The sequence below is a fragment of the Numenius arquata genome, chromosome 12 (genome assembly GCF_964106895.1).
Source record: "Numenius arquata chromosome 12, bNumArq3.hap1.1, whole genome shotgun sequence".
NCBI lineage: Eukaryota > Metazoa > Chordata > Aves > Charadriiformes > Scolopacidae > Numenius > Numenius arquata.
In genome coordinates, this window is record NC_133587.1 from 7,559,870 (window position 1) to 7,574,878 (window position 15,009).

General features: G+C 37.7%; 1 protein-coding gene across 1 annotated transcript; it reads left to right on the forward strand.

The window, feature by feature from the left end:
* Positions 1-1,282: 1,282 nt before the first annotated feature.
* On the forward strand, positions 1,283-14,638 carry ZNF217 (zinc finger protein 217). Its single transcript, XM_074157368.1, has 5 exons — positions 1,283-2,681; positions 4,838-4,963; positions 5,743-7,335; positions 11,094-11,222; positions 12,524-14,638. Exons 1-4 carry the CDS (start codon positions 1,283-1,285, stop codon positions 11,201-11,203), a joined length of 3,228 nt encoding a protein of 1,075 aa, XP_074013469.1. The 3' UTR covers positions 11,204-11,222; positions 12,524-14,638.
* The last annotated feature ends 371 nt before the right edge of the window (positions 14,639-15,009 follow it).

Sequence of the window (15,009 nt, forward strand, 5' to 3'; positions counted from 1 at the left end):
ATTAGTTGCTGCTAGCAGACATTATAACTCTTACAGACTTAGAGATTTAAATTAGAATTGTGAATAACTGTATTACAACCCCTTTTAATCTTGCAGAATCTTAAACCTTCCCTTTTGAGTATAATCAATAAAGAACACTTTTTGTTGCGTGCAATTTGAAATTAGAAGCATTTCCTTTTTAAGTGTCATAGTTGGCCTTGTGGATGATTTTAAATACTAAAATATTGTTCAAGAAACAGTATCATTAGTTTATTTCAAACTTTGAGATGATCTAATTGTACCAAACCCAAATTTTGTCAGAGAGGATGTAAATCTGTGTATGATAGTAAAAGCTTTGAGTAGTGGTATTGCTGAATAGTTCTTAATACAGAGATTTGGTCTGATGCTTACTGTGTACCAGAACTATGAAAGCTAATTCCAAGCTGTCTAGTCTTTGGCGGGGGTGGGGGGGGAACCGACAAACTTGCTCAACAGCTTTTAGAGAACAAACAAGTGAAATTTTACTGTGCCTCTAAACACTGGTTTCACAGGTTTGAGGAAAGGCTTGCTGCATTTAGTTGTTATGAATTCGGTAGTGTATGTATTGGAATTTGGTTTCAGCAGCTTTATGCAACTGGGTAATACTTAGTTCAGAATAGGTAGCAGACAAAGTATTGCTTTTCTATGGCAATCTTAATACAGAAGCCCAGGTACAGAGATGTAGAGATGTTCAAGACCATCCTATTTCAACTGTGGTAGGTAGAAGAGTGACCAGACAGCCTTCTAGCTGTCCTTCATTGGCTATTTATTAGATGTATACCATCTGTGTTCAAAAGCATTTGATAGTTCTCTAGCCCTAATGTTTTCATTATTTGGGAGACAATATTTTTTTTGTTTTGAAAAGACTGACGTGACTATTTTCTCTCTTCTCCAGGTGCTGGAGTTCTTTGTGGCACTGAACTTGTCCTTTAGTGTATTTTGCCCAACGCAACTATTTGAAAAGTTTATACAAAAAAACTGAGTGCAACTGACTGTTTCTACAGACTTGAAGAAATAGTTCAAAAAAACCTCATTCTGTCACTGAGAGAACCGATGGATACACTAGCAGTGATGTGTGAACGCAGATAAAAATGAAAAATAATTTTTTGCTTGTGGAAATTTTTTTTTCTGGCAGAGCTCTTTTAGCAGACTTGTAAGCACATGTTGGAGTACTTTACAAGTGTCCTTATTGTGATCAGTGAGCATCCCCAAAGAACTGAAACCTTACATTAAAACACGTAATAGGGAACAGAACGTAGGAAACATGCCAACTCAGCCTCTCTTGGCATACATGGATGGACCGGATGGAATAGCCAGTACCGTTGGTGCACAGATGGAGAATAATGATGCCTCAATGACAATAAAAGGAACAAACACAATTTCTTACAAAAGCTTGCAAGAAAAGTTTCTCATGCAAGCTGAGGGATGCATGCCTCTGGACTGCATGTTTTGTGATGAGACTTTTAAACATCCTGAAGAACTTGGTAAGCACGTTTTAACTCAGCATAGGCCCACTCTTTGTGAACCAGCTGTCCTGCGTGTTGAAGCAGAGTATCTTAGTCCTCTAGATAAATGTCAAGTAAGAACAAACTTGCCTTCACCAGACAATGAAAAGGACAGTGAAGAACTTAGTTGTGAAGTTTGTGGACAGACGTTTGATGAGGCTTTTGATGTTGAGGCACACATGAAAAAGCATAAAGATTCTTTCATGTATTGGTGTAATGTATGTGGAAGAAGATTTAAAGAGCCGTGGTTCCTCAAAAATCACATGAGAACGCATACTGGAAAGCCTGGTTCTAGAAACAAGCATCAACAAGGTTCTGAAAGTCCCATAACAATAAATGAGGTGGTGCAGGAGCATGTAACTGAAAATGTAACGTCACCTTACAAAATTTGTATGGTTTGTGGTTTCCTATTTCTCAATAAAGAGACTCTAATTGAGCACAGTAAAGTGCACACCAAAGAATCAGTACCCAGTGCTGAAAGCCCCCAAGTGACTGCTGAACCTAATGCAGAAGAAACGTCTCAAAGAGAGGAATTTTTGCGATTTTTGAACTTAAGACCAAACTTGGTTCCAGAAAATGACAAATCACAAAAGCCTGTGAAATGGATAGCTGAACTAGATCCTTTCAACACATATCAAGCATGGCAGCTGGCTACCAAAGGCAAAGTTGCAGTTGGCCATGGCCAAATTAAAGAACCTGGGCAAGAAGGAAGTACAGACAATGATGATTCATCTTCTGATAAAGAAGAACTCGGTGAAATTTGGAATGCAAATAAAGGTAGCCATACTGAAACTACAGGGAAGTCAAAAGTAAATAAAAACAGCAGTTATACAGGGAATGGTAACTTATCCCAAGACAAATTGAAACATCCCAGTGGTGAAGTGCCTTCTATGGAGATGGATTCTAAATTGTCTCAGAACAAAGAGAAACCAACACACTGTTCAGAGTGTGGTAAAGCCTTCAGAACATACCACCAGCTAGTCCTTCATTCCAGAGTACATAAGAGAGACAGGCGGACTGATGGAGAGACTTCAGCTGCCTCGAGGACGTGCTGTGCTGATATAATGTCAAGTCTGGATGAAAATGGAGCAGCAGAACGAATAGAAGGAGGCTCTGAAGATGGGTCTGAAGATGGGCTTCCAGAAACACTTAATTTAGGTGAGTAGCATTTTGAGCACGTAAGCTTGAAATAGCTGTTACTGTATTGTTTAGGAACTTGTTAAAGCTGAAGAATGTACCTTGCCTTTCTCAGTTATCTTTTCAAAACTTGGCCAGAGGTATGAAATGTTATGGTGGGGAAGGGGAAAAGAGGAAAAAATGAGAGGGAAAGAAGGGTTCTGACACCACCATTTTGACACCTTTGAAGTTGTGTTGGGCCTTCTTGCAGTTATGATTTGGGTTACTGGAATCATTAAAATAACTTTAATAACAATCAGTCTAGGAAAAGTCACTGCTTGCTTACACTGCTCCTCCAGCTCCCCCATACCTGCAATAGCAAGATGCTTAGTTTTACTGGATGCTCTTGAGTGTTGCACGTTTTTGTCCAGCACATGTTGTTACAAGTAGTATTTCTGAAGAAATCATTGCAGATTTCCTGCATCTTGTAATGCTCAATACCGGCAGCTGTTAAGATCCTGAGAAGTAAAGAATAATTCTAAACCTTTACTATCAAACTGTGGGTTATATGTTTCTTTTGCACAGTATGTAAATGGAAAGGCTAAATGTTAGAACCAGCAATTTTAAATTAGTTGTGTAAGGACATGCATGCAGGCTATTAGTACTTGGACAACATGTATGTAAGAGTGGTGTATATTTATCTCCTCTTCCTTGAAGGGTTGCTAAAAGTTCTCTTTGACAGAGTAGATGGGCTCCAGATTACATGGGGTTATTCTGCATTTTACTGTGACTTAGAAAAACAAGTGATGCTGAATGATTCCTTAATTGAAAAAGATAGCATGTCTGGGGGCAAAAAGGAATAGCAAAAAGTCTTGCAGCTAATCTACACTCTTGTGTGTGAAATGCTTTGGGTCTGCATTTAAAGAACAGACACTTGCATAATCTCAAGAAAAGACACAACGTACAGAATGTCCTGGCACACACAACTGACTTTTCCATTTCTGGTAATGTGCAGCCCTTTATTTTGCCTCCAGTAACAAAGGAATGGAATTATTACCTAATGTTAACTTGCTTGTTTTGTTTCTCAGTGTCTTATCCTAAACTACACCAGCTTTCATTGTGAGATGCTGAGTCACGCTTATTGAGACATTATCTGTTTGTTTAAAACAGCTATGGCTTGGCTTAGCCACAGTTTAGCCATACTTAGCGTTTCTAGTATAGAAGCTTTCCAACACATAGGAACTTCAGAGACCAGTTTTAAGCTATCTATTATGGATCTAACATTCTAGTCAAGAAGAATGTCTCCTTCCTTCTCTTCCCACTGTAGATTTCTAGTCAGCTTTGACTTGAATATTTTACTGAAGTTGTCTTGATGTTTTTTTCAATTCAACCTGACAAAGAAATCCTGTTGATTTGAATGGTGTATTGTGTGTAAGCTTTCTCCCCTTTCTTGTTAGACATTATGCTGTACTTGCCGCCCTCCAGTGGTCACTACTGCTGACTACACTTGAGCAGAACCAGTTTTTAATCTATGAATTTGTTCCTTGAATATATTTCACAGAATAGCAACCCCTATCACTTTCCTACTCCCTTGTTTGTAGTAAAAGGAGGTTACTCATTAGATCTGAGGATGTTGTTATATGGGCACAACACTCCATTGATTAGCACAGAAATAGTAATATTATTACAATTAAAAAGAAAATATATCTTCCTCCCTGCCTTCCTTTCCCAAAACACCTTCCTGCATTTTGCCATGGTGCTCAGGGCAGGTTTACAGTCTGAGTCATCACGCTTAGTAACTCAAGCACTCCCTTTAATAAGAGAATACAGTTTATAACTTGTATGAATTTTTGAGATGGGCCGTTCTCTATCAAGTTTGTGTAGGTTAGTAAAGATAACTTCTTTTTACTTCTTTGAGACCTAATTTTGCACCTTGTTTGTTCTCTGGGGCTTCCTCGTTACAGTCACTAACCACAGTGTTATTTGACGCAGACAGAAACCTTTTTAACTCTCGCTCTTTGATTGCTAAGTGTGCAGCAGTACACAACAAAAGGTGCTTGTAGACTGTAGGAGTTGACAGCAGTTCATCATTCTGTGTTTTTCCTTGAAAAAGACAGTTAAGATAGTTATGTAGAGTTTTAAATGAGACTCCAAATTTGCATTTGCTCTTCATAATGTAGCTATATTTTCTCCCAAAGATAAAAATGAAGATGGTTTGGAAAGAACAAAAGTTAAAAACCTTGGAGCCTCCAGAGAATGCAGCTATTGTGGAAAGTATTTTCGCTCAAATTATTACCTCAATATTCATCTCAGAACTCATACAGGTAAATGGGCTTCACCTTTGTGGGGGGGAAAGGAAGTCTGCTGAATCCAGTTGGATGGAATGTTAAGTTTTTTCTAATGCTAAAAAAAATATTCCAATTGAAATGTCTTAGAAGGAATTATCTGCCTGAGTGTAAATCTTTTTTGAATAGTACTAATTACATTAAGTACTATTAGGAATAAAATATATTTTAAAACTTTAATTCTTTCTGCTTTTAGAAGCCTAGCAAAAAGTTGGTGGGTGGTTTTGTTGTTGTGTTTTAGTTTTGGGATTGGTGGGTTTTTTTGAGGGTGGATTTTTTTTTTGTCTTATTTTTCAGTTCAACTTTTAGTTTTCCACAGCTAGGCAAACTCTTTCTACTCCTGTTAATGTATGTCCCTGTTTCTTTTGAAACAGTGCTATTTATAGATGAACTGTAGCATTGGTGTTGTTGAATAGCATACTTGTGGCGTGATCAAGGACTACAAATTGTTGGAGTTGACCCCCAGCTATACTTCTTGCTTATCTCTGCCAAACATATTGTCAGCTCCCATCTCCATACATAGCCAATGTGTGGAAAATATCTTCATTGTAGCCAGAAGATGTCACTGTAGTTAGTAAAAGCAGTAAGATGTAGCTGTTTAAATGATTTAGATGAGTTTTTAGAGTTATGAGTATGTGGAAGGGGAAAGAAAAATCTATTTTACTGTTTTGTGGTCTGTTATTCCCTTGTCTTTAATTGTATTCAAGACTTCAAATCAAATTGTATCAAACTTATTTACTGATAAAACTGTGTTTCAGGTGAAAAACCATACAAATGTGAATTCTGTGAGTACGCAGCTGCACAGAAAACTTCCCTGAGGTATCATTTAGAGAGGCATCACAAGGACAAGCAAGCTGATAGTGCAGCAGATGTGAAAAGTGACAACAAAGTTTCATTACAGAGTCAGGAGACGGAGCTCTTGCTGGCTGCTGATGGTGCTCAAGAAACCAAAAATTTGAAGAGGCTTTTTGACTGTGCCAAAGATGCTGGGGGTTGCCCACCTGCCAAGCAGCAAAAGGAAGTTCTGTCCTTGAACAATGCAATGGGCAGCACAGTCCTTTTAAAAATGAAAAATAATTCTAGGGAACCAAACAAAGGTTCCGTTTGTAACAATTCAAATAAAATACATGAGAATGTGTCCACTCCTTACCTGGAAAAACTAAAAGCTGAGAAGGAAACAAAGGAAGCTCAGCCTAGTGTTCCTCATAAAAGAGAGAGAGGGGCATCTGTGGCATCAGAGGGAGATGACGTCCAGTATGTTTGTGCTATAAAGGATGGAAAAAATGTGAATGATGTGCGAGAGTGCACTGAAAGCTACAAACACAAGCCTATGGTGGACTCTCAAGAAAAGCCCTTGAACTTATCTGTTGGGACTTCACAAGAATGTTCAGTGGTTTCAACTCGAGGCCCACTAGCACCCAGCACCTGTCCATTTTGTACTTACAGAACGTTTTACCCTGAAGTCCTAATGATGCACCAGAGGCTGATGCACAAATACAATCCTGACACCGTTAACAAGAATGGCTGTAGAAGCAAGGCTCTAGCTAAAGCCAGACGCACTGGATGCCCTCCAGCTCTGCTTGGTAAAGATGTGCTTCCTCTGTCTTTTAATTCTAAAAAGAGTAAGGCTTCCCCATCTACACAGCAAAAACTGTTGCAAACAGGAAAAGCTAAACAAAGTCACCCTCCACAGAACAAAGTCCCTCTCTATTCAGTGACTGACTCAAGCAGCACAGCCCCAAGTAACCTCAAGTTTCATAAACAGCAAAGTAATATTGGAGCTCAGGCAAATAACTATAGACAACCTCAGCAAGAAGTGCACTCCGGTTCCAGTATCTCTCCAGTACTGGACAGAGTAAAAAGATCTGAATCTAAAGTAAAAGCTCTGGGTGTCACAGTGTCTCAGTCTGGTGTGGTGAGCAGCAGTATGAATGGGGCTCTCGACTCTCACCTAAATGAATCTGCCTGGTCTTGTCATCGAGGAAGAGACTATCTTTGTAGTAAATCTGTGAGCAATGTAAATCTAGACTATGGTGAAACATCTTCTAAGAGAATGAAAACTAATCTGTTAGCCGTTGAACATATTGACTCTCCAATGGCTAATTACAGAAGATATGATATGAGCAGATCTCGTGTTGCAAACAGATATGCAAATCTGCTACCTCAGGAATGTTCTCGCACCAAACCTGCATCCTCTGTTTTGCCAACCAAACAAGGGCTTCTGAATTCAGATGATGTTGATCCTTCCAATGTATTGACTGTTCTCAAACCTTATGAGCCATATAGCTCTGGATCGCTTTACAGTTCTTGTGGATCTAGCAATGGCCAAGTAACCAGCTCTACAGTAGAAGGTATTGTATCTCCTTCCTAGTTAAATGTCTTGCACCATTACAAAGGAAGGTGAATGAAATATAAATAAGTGTGTACTCACTTTGAAATGGAGGAAATAAAGCTGTACTTAGTATTTCACCAAGTCCAGTCAATGCTTGGATTTTAAATTTAAAATCCAAGCTCAGCAAGTTCCTGGTGTGGGGAGTTAGGTTTGAATTTTAAAGAGGGATTTAAAGTTCCTCAAGTTCCGTCCTCCCCCCTGCTACAGGTCTCCAATAGCAAACATGTATTGTTTGCTCATCAGAGCACTCCAGACATGCTAACTAATACAGGATATGGAATGAGCCTTTCTGCTTAATACACAAGAAGTCTTGGACCATCTGGAATACTAATAAAACCTCTTACCAAAAAATCCCAAACTGTTGTGGGTGATTGTTCCCTTCAGTTGCAGAAAACGATGTATTAAAAATCATAGAACTAAGATTTAAATCTTATAACTGTTCTTCAATAGGTTTTTATAATGTCAGGTTTTTAGTAGGAACAGAATACTTTGTTAAATCAAGGCAACATATTTCTGCTATTCTAATTATGGTGTCTCATTGCACTAAGTAGTAATGCTTAGTGGAAAATTCTGGGCCTAGCAGAGATAAATGTTTTGTGATGTAGTTGGAAAACTTTTGGTACCTTTATGAAATACATGCTTTCTGTGTTTTGTTCTTAGTCAACATCTTCAAAACTTAGCAGGAGGCCAAGATTAAAAGGTGCTAGGTGATATTTAAGCAGTTGTCTGACTATTTGTAGAAGATGGTATTTATGACTCAGCTGAGGTCAGTATGGACTTAGCTATAAATATAGAACTTTGCATTTGGAAATGAAGATCCTATTATAAAAATGAATTGTGTATGTGTTGTGTAGTCTTAAAGTCCCTGCTAAGTTCTTAGACTCTGAATATACCCATTCTCTGGAAGCAGCAAGATTATTCTTCTGAAGTAGTCTAGGTTCATAACAAGCAGGGGTGTGTTACCTTAGGTCAGAGTGAACTGCGAAGTACTAAATCTGCATTTAGTTATGTGGCAAAAAAAATATTTGCTGCATTCTGGGTTTTGTTTGCTTGTTTTAACGTTGTGGGCTTCATAAATATTCAGGCTTGCTAGTGGGCTATGGAAGGATGAAGGAAAGCATTACAGTTCTGTTTCCAGTTGGGATAGGGAGTGGATAAAGGAAAAGCCAGCACCACAGTTGACTCACTGAAGTGGTTGTGAAATGGAGCTAATTCCTGGTTTCATGAGGAGCGTTGTCTGTGTACTGTGAATTGCTGTAAGGAATGTAAAATGGGCACTAGGTTATGCATAGAATGCAGAGGGACAGGCAGAAGGACAAATATTATTGCTGTCTTTTGATTCCTACTGATCTGAGAGCAGGAAATAACATACAGGTATTTTCTGAGCACAGAAGTCATTCATGCAGTTGTGAAATGTACAGTGCTCTGCAAGGCTTTTTTTTTTTTTTTTTAAATTAATGGCTGATAGCAGCTAAGAGCTTCATGTGTGATCTCAGCATTTGGTGGAGGATGTGACTGTCCTTAAGGACTGTTAATTTGCACTGACCGAATGACTTTGTTCTTTATGACATTGCTATCTGTTGAGCAGATAGAACATTCAGGGATGCTCTTGATGTTGTATAAAAACATATATATTTTCATGAACACGGGAAGGGGAAAGTTAAAGTCTTGCAGCTTCAACCAGCTAGACAAGAGAAACCTGTACCACAAGGACTAGATGGTGGGCAGTGTCTTGCTCCTTTCCAACACTACGGTACATTTTGGATAGGGAAATTGTTTTATTTTGCCAGTAGTCTCAGTGAGGTTGGCCTATTGAAATGGCAGTTAATGCAATGTTATTTTTGAACAATGACTTCACTGGAATCCACCTTGTTCTTCTTTTGAAAGCTCCACCTGTCTGCCAGAGAAATCTGTGGTAGGCTTTTCTTCCTCTTCTTTGGTACAAGCCCGGAGACAGTAGCCTGTAGTCAAGAACTTATACTGTTTCTTGTTATTTAGAGCTCTCAAAACTATGGCTGCAACTAATTTGGTGGTATTGTTATCATGGAAATAAAGATTTCACTGTTTGTTACACAGTGCTGTCTCAGGGCAAGAAAAGCAACTTTTTATGGCTCTTACCTACATTGGAAAGACTTGTGAAATAAGACACACACACACAACCCCCCCCGTGGGTTTTCTTAGCAATTTCAATAAAAGCCCTGTGCAATAAAATGTAGGCTTTTAAGGCTAATTTCCTAGTTTTCTGACCATGCTGCTCAGAAGTACCCAACCCAAACCTTGACAGCTGTTTGAGAGGGTGGTGGATAGCAGGCAGGCAAACTTCTCACTATTAGGGATTTAATGCGGGTGGAGACAGTAAAGATGAAAATTTTTGCAAATTATTTTTTTTGTTAAAAAGCTGAAGTGCAACTGTTTGTCTAATAGCTGTAACTCCTCAGAGATGTACTCTGTAAGATATCATACAAAGAGTACTGCAGGTGGAGACCTGCAGGTCTCTGTAGTCTTTTTATTGAACTCTGCTGATATTATAAAACACGATGTCAAAACCTTTTTCGAGGGCCTGTGTGCCTTGTGGCAACGTTATTTAGGTCCTATGAACATGTTATGTCGCATGTTAAATGCTGGATCAAGTTGTCATGAGAATATGTTCCACTTGGCAAACTTGATTAAAGCATGATGCCTTCCGTTATTGCTTGTAAGCTCTGCCATTCTGTGTTGCCCTGAAGAGACAGAAACATTCTGAAACCACTCAGTTTGTGTTATTTTCAAATTAGTTGCCTTTGCAATGGCAACATGCTATCAAGGATAACCTGTTGGCTGATTGATCTGGCAGAGGCTGCAAATTAAAGACAATTGCTCATGACACACTCCAATGGCTTCGTAGATTCTGCTGAAATATTAATTTAGCTTTGCCATTTTAATTTAATTAAAGCTTGCTAGGTTTTTTCAATGCTGCATTTAAAGCTTTCATGGAATATGGATGGCAGTTGGGCTTTTTGTATCCTGTGGGAGTAATGATTCTTGACTTTTTTTCTTAATTTTATGATGTGTTTTTAACTGCTTGCTTAAGCTAATAAGACTTAATATGGAACAGGCATTGATTTCACATATATAAATCATAATTAATGGTCTCAGATAAACATGAAATTACCTGTATACTAGACTGAAAGTTGCTTAACAAAGGTCTACAAGTAAATGTACATTAACACTCTTTAAAGTGTCAGAATTGCTATATAATCTATGATGGCAATAATGTAGTATACCTGTTTTTCCTCTCAAATACTTATATTCAAAAATTCACTTTTCAAACAAATATGTTAAGTGGATATGTAGGCATTATGCTGTAGAATGTACTGCAGCACTAAAATCTCCTTGAGAGAGAGTGAAGAGTGGTGAGTTAAGCAAAGATATTTCTTTCTTGCAAATAAAATGAGCAAAATCTGGAGAGATGGACATCGCATGAATACAGCTTAGAACAAAGTTGTTTAATATTTGTCATTCTTGCATTTACTCTGGATACTGAATTTCATATAATCTTTTAACAGGACTTAGGGCTGTCTTGGGCCCTGCTCATGAGATGATTTGTGATAGCATTTGTGATAGAATGTGTGGCATTCTGAGATTCTGGATGCTGATGTAGACTTGATCACAATTGACAAACTGAGTGCTTCAATTAGCAGGAAATAAGTCTAACTCTTCTAAATTTGTTTTTGTCAGGAAAGAGATCAGTGTCATACCAACACTTATCTAGCAGTGTGCTACAAAAGCGAAGTTATGAAAGTTTCATTGGTAACGCACACTTTCGACCAAGTGACAAGAAGAATTGATCGTTTACTTCAAGAAACGGTAAACAAACCTTTTGAACTAATTGTTACTTAAATGTTGCATCATGTACTCATCACATCAAAGGTTGCTGCCTACTATGATGAGACGTTATGAAAGTCTGAACCAGAACAGCTGAAAATACAAACTCCCCATCTCTTAAGAAGTGAATGAAATACTGGTGTAGCAGCATTAATTCTTTTGAGCACCACTAACGGCTTGCATAAAAAGTACATAGATGCTCCTTTTCTAAAAGAAATGGAAGGGCTCACAATACATGAATATATTAATTAGTTATAATACCAATGAGAAGTGTTCAACGAAAGGGCTTTCCCTTTAAGTCAGCACATGGGGATGGGGAAACACTGTGGAGAAGCAGAAATGAGACAAGGTGCCTGTTATCGCAGCTCCTGAATTCTATGAGAGGTTATCTTGGTCAGTCCTTCCTGAAAATGTAGATGTTACTCATTTTACAACTTCTGAAGATTGTGAGGATTACCTCAAACAAGAAGACTCTTTTTTTTTTTTTGTGGATTATTTCATAGGGAAGTAAGGATTTCCTGATAGTTCTTTGACAGTTTATCTTTGTATACTGGAGAGGTTGTTCCATATAGTTCTTCCTTTGTTTGACTTGAGGGGTGGGTGTCTCTTAAGGAAACAGGTCAAGTGAAAAGAATTAGCCTGGTCTTCTGAATTCCTGTGCTTCATTTCTTCAGTGCTGTAGCTGTATCTCAGAACTTAACCACCCCATTGTGTTTGCAACATTCTTAGCTGCTAAGGAGATAAGTACTCTATAAGACTATAAATAAATATATCTGTATGCTTTTTTCAAACCCAGAGCTACAGATAGTTTTCCTCATTCAAGTTTAAGGAGATACGTCTTGAATGCTATAGTGCCTCGACCAGCATGTACTTTTTTTATGGAAAGATTGTACATATCTGGGAGCAGAGCTGTCTGACATCTAGTTGACAGCTTTTACAATACTTTGCTTGCTTTCTTGATATTCTTCTAATCTTACTGTTTTTATAGTCCCTCTAATAAGCGTATTTTTGTCTAGTTCTGCTTTTTTAAGCTAACTCAATTTCCTGCTTGTATTTCTTCTTGGGGCTTGAGTATCTTCAAAAGTAGACTTGATTGCCAGCTTTTACTTGGCAAACAGAAGACACAGGCCTTATATGGCAATAGCAATTTCTAAATACACATGCAAGGGTGCAGAAGAAATTCCCTTTATGTTTTAAAGATACTCCTCACAACAACAAAAAAAGTTGTACTATTTTAGAGTTGTATATCACAGAACTATTTTTTTTTTCTTTTTTTCCCCTAGGTCTAAGGACACAAGTACATGTTTTATGGAGTTATACCTGCAGTTCATCCCTTGAGGAAAAATGAATGGTGAAAGCTACTGAACTAAGCTGTGATTGTACTGTATATAAAAACACTACAGTTTTATAATACTGGTTCTGTTAACATTTTGTACCAAATAGCCATAAAAAGTAGTCTAAACAATTGGGTTATGAAGGTGTGTGGAGAATGTATATCTTGACATTGACTTTTGAGTATTTTTCATTAGAATTGACCAAATATTAGGTAGGAATTATATTTTTACATACTTGAGCGCTGCTGAAGAGTTTCTCTTTGAAAGAATATATATTCATTGCACCTCAGGTAAACTGTAGATACTGAAGTTGAAATCCTGTTGGCTTAATGCTCCTTTTTCATAAAGTTGAAAGTTTCTCATCTGTTTTTTTTCTGTTGAACCATGTTAGTTTTTAAAAACAGCTTCCAAATAAATTGTCTGAAAGTGTCCAGTTCATAAATGTCGTGAACATCAAAGCAACGGTGCTGACATTATGCTGATCCACCTTGTGTATGTTAGGACCATAACATGTTGGAGTGATGTGTTTCCCTGGGGTTGTTTCCAGCATATTTTTAAATGCAAGGATGAGGCAATACTTGACATTTGGATTTTGGTGTGGCGTTCCTGAAATACGGTTGGATTCTTCTCTTGATATTGGTTGCTGTTCTTCAGAGAAGCCTCTCAAACACCTCTACCGCCAAACAAACTTCTACAGCAGAAAATACCCAGGACTTGCGTGAGAAACGATACTAATCTAAATGTTTCAAATGTTTAGTTTTGTACTAAACTCAATACAGTTACGTTTAGAGGAAAACTACTTTGCACCTTTGTCCAAACTGTAAAGTCACAAGCAGACAGACTTGCAATACGAGTATGGGATCTACAGACTTCAAAAGGGATGTGGCGATGGTGTAGCTGCTTGACTGTGCTTGGAAGCTTCTTGATGTCGAGTTTTAGCATCTACTAGGTGTCTGAAATAAGTGAGAAATAGCCTGTAAATGGGAGAATATCTCCTTTTATTTTTTTTGTAAAGACAACAAGAGTTTTTTCTAACGCACACGCAGTTTAATTTTTGTAAAGGGAAGATGGCCAGTTACCAGCCAGTAAAGCAGAATTGTTGCATATTTGGACTTGCATTCCTAATTGCTTCTCATCAAGCCTGTAGTTAAGAGTTAATTTCTTCTGTACCTGGCTTTGACTTCCATATATTTTAGTAAAACAAAAAATGAAAAATTTTGCACTGTTCATTTTGCTCTCTTCCCTCATACAGCAAATGTAAAATAGCAAAACCTAGAAACTCTTGTTTTTTCATTATGCAACTTGAGATGTTCCAGTTGTATGTCTTAGTTCCTGTATATGGGACCTATTTTTAATGTCTCTGTAAACTGGCGATGTATTGAAGTGCTGTGTATCAGGAAATTGTACACTATTTACCTTTTTTCCTGTTCATAAGCTGAGCCATATGTACATAATCTAGATTTTTGTTTTCCTAGTTTTGCACTTTTATAGCCTATTTTTTGAAGATGAATTCACTTGGAAAATGGTTAATCTATTTTTTTGCGTGATCTTTCAATGAGTCTTATAGAATGCATGCTGTAACTATCATCTGTGTACCTTACGGGGTTCTGTGATTTAAATGTACAGGGCGGTTTTTAAGATACTTCAGCAAACAGACCTAAGACTTGTTTGTTTTTAATCTTCCTTCATGCTGGTACAGTTTCCCTCAAGGCTTTTTTTGGTAGGTATCTTGGGGTTGGAGTGGAAAAATGGACATGAAGACTCTATTTCCTGGCAGCACAGCCCTGTACTTCAGAATACACTTTGCCCATCAGTATTAACTATTGGGATACTACTGGTTTTGTATGTTTCTTTGGAAATAACAGTGCATATATAGAGGTACAAATTGTTGATTTTTTTTTTGTTTGTTTATGTATTTATTTCATTCCATTTTGTTTTATTTTAATTGTCAAAACCGGAAGTCGTCAAGCAGTAGACACACATTACTCATTTAATTTATGATATATTTCACTTTAGTTGAGTATATTATTACATGTGGATGTAAATATAGACTTGGTGTTTTGCAAAACTGGTTTCTGTGTCTTGCTTTTAAAGCTTAAAATGAGTTGCCTGGAATTTTGTATTCACTTGACCTCTTGTCGTACTCTCATGGCTGGGGGAGGGGGAGAAGGAGAACCTGCTGATAACCAAACCCAAATTCATCCTCTGTTCAGTTCCTTATATGAAAAATACCGAGTCACTTCCCAGAAAAGCTGTCTGTGAGGCTTAGGAGGAAAACTTCAAATAATGAAGAAACTTTTCTTCTCTCTGTTTCTCTCTTTCAATTTCCTTCAAGAAAGGAAATTGAGTTATTGTATCCCTTCTTTGTGGTAATAATGAGGGGAGCATGGAAATATTTTTTTTTTTTTTTTTTTTTTTGGTGAGGCTTCAGAATT

Excerpts from the sequence above, each read along its gene's own strand:
- ZNF217 (XM_074157368.1), top strand. The coding sequence starts at position 1,283 with ATGCCAACTCAGCCTCTCTTGGCATACATGGATGGACCGGATGGAATA. Across the intron at positions 4,964-5,742 it reads TCATCTCAGAACTCATACAG|GTGAAAAACCATACAAATGT; the intron begins GTAAATGGGCTT and ends ACTGTGTTTCAG. Across the intron at positions 7,336-11,093 it reads AACCAGCTCTACAGTAGAAG|GAAAGAGATCAGTGTCATAC; the intron begins GTATTGTATCTC and ends TGTTTTTGTCAG.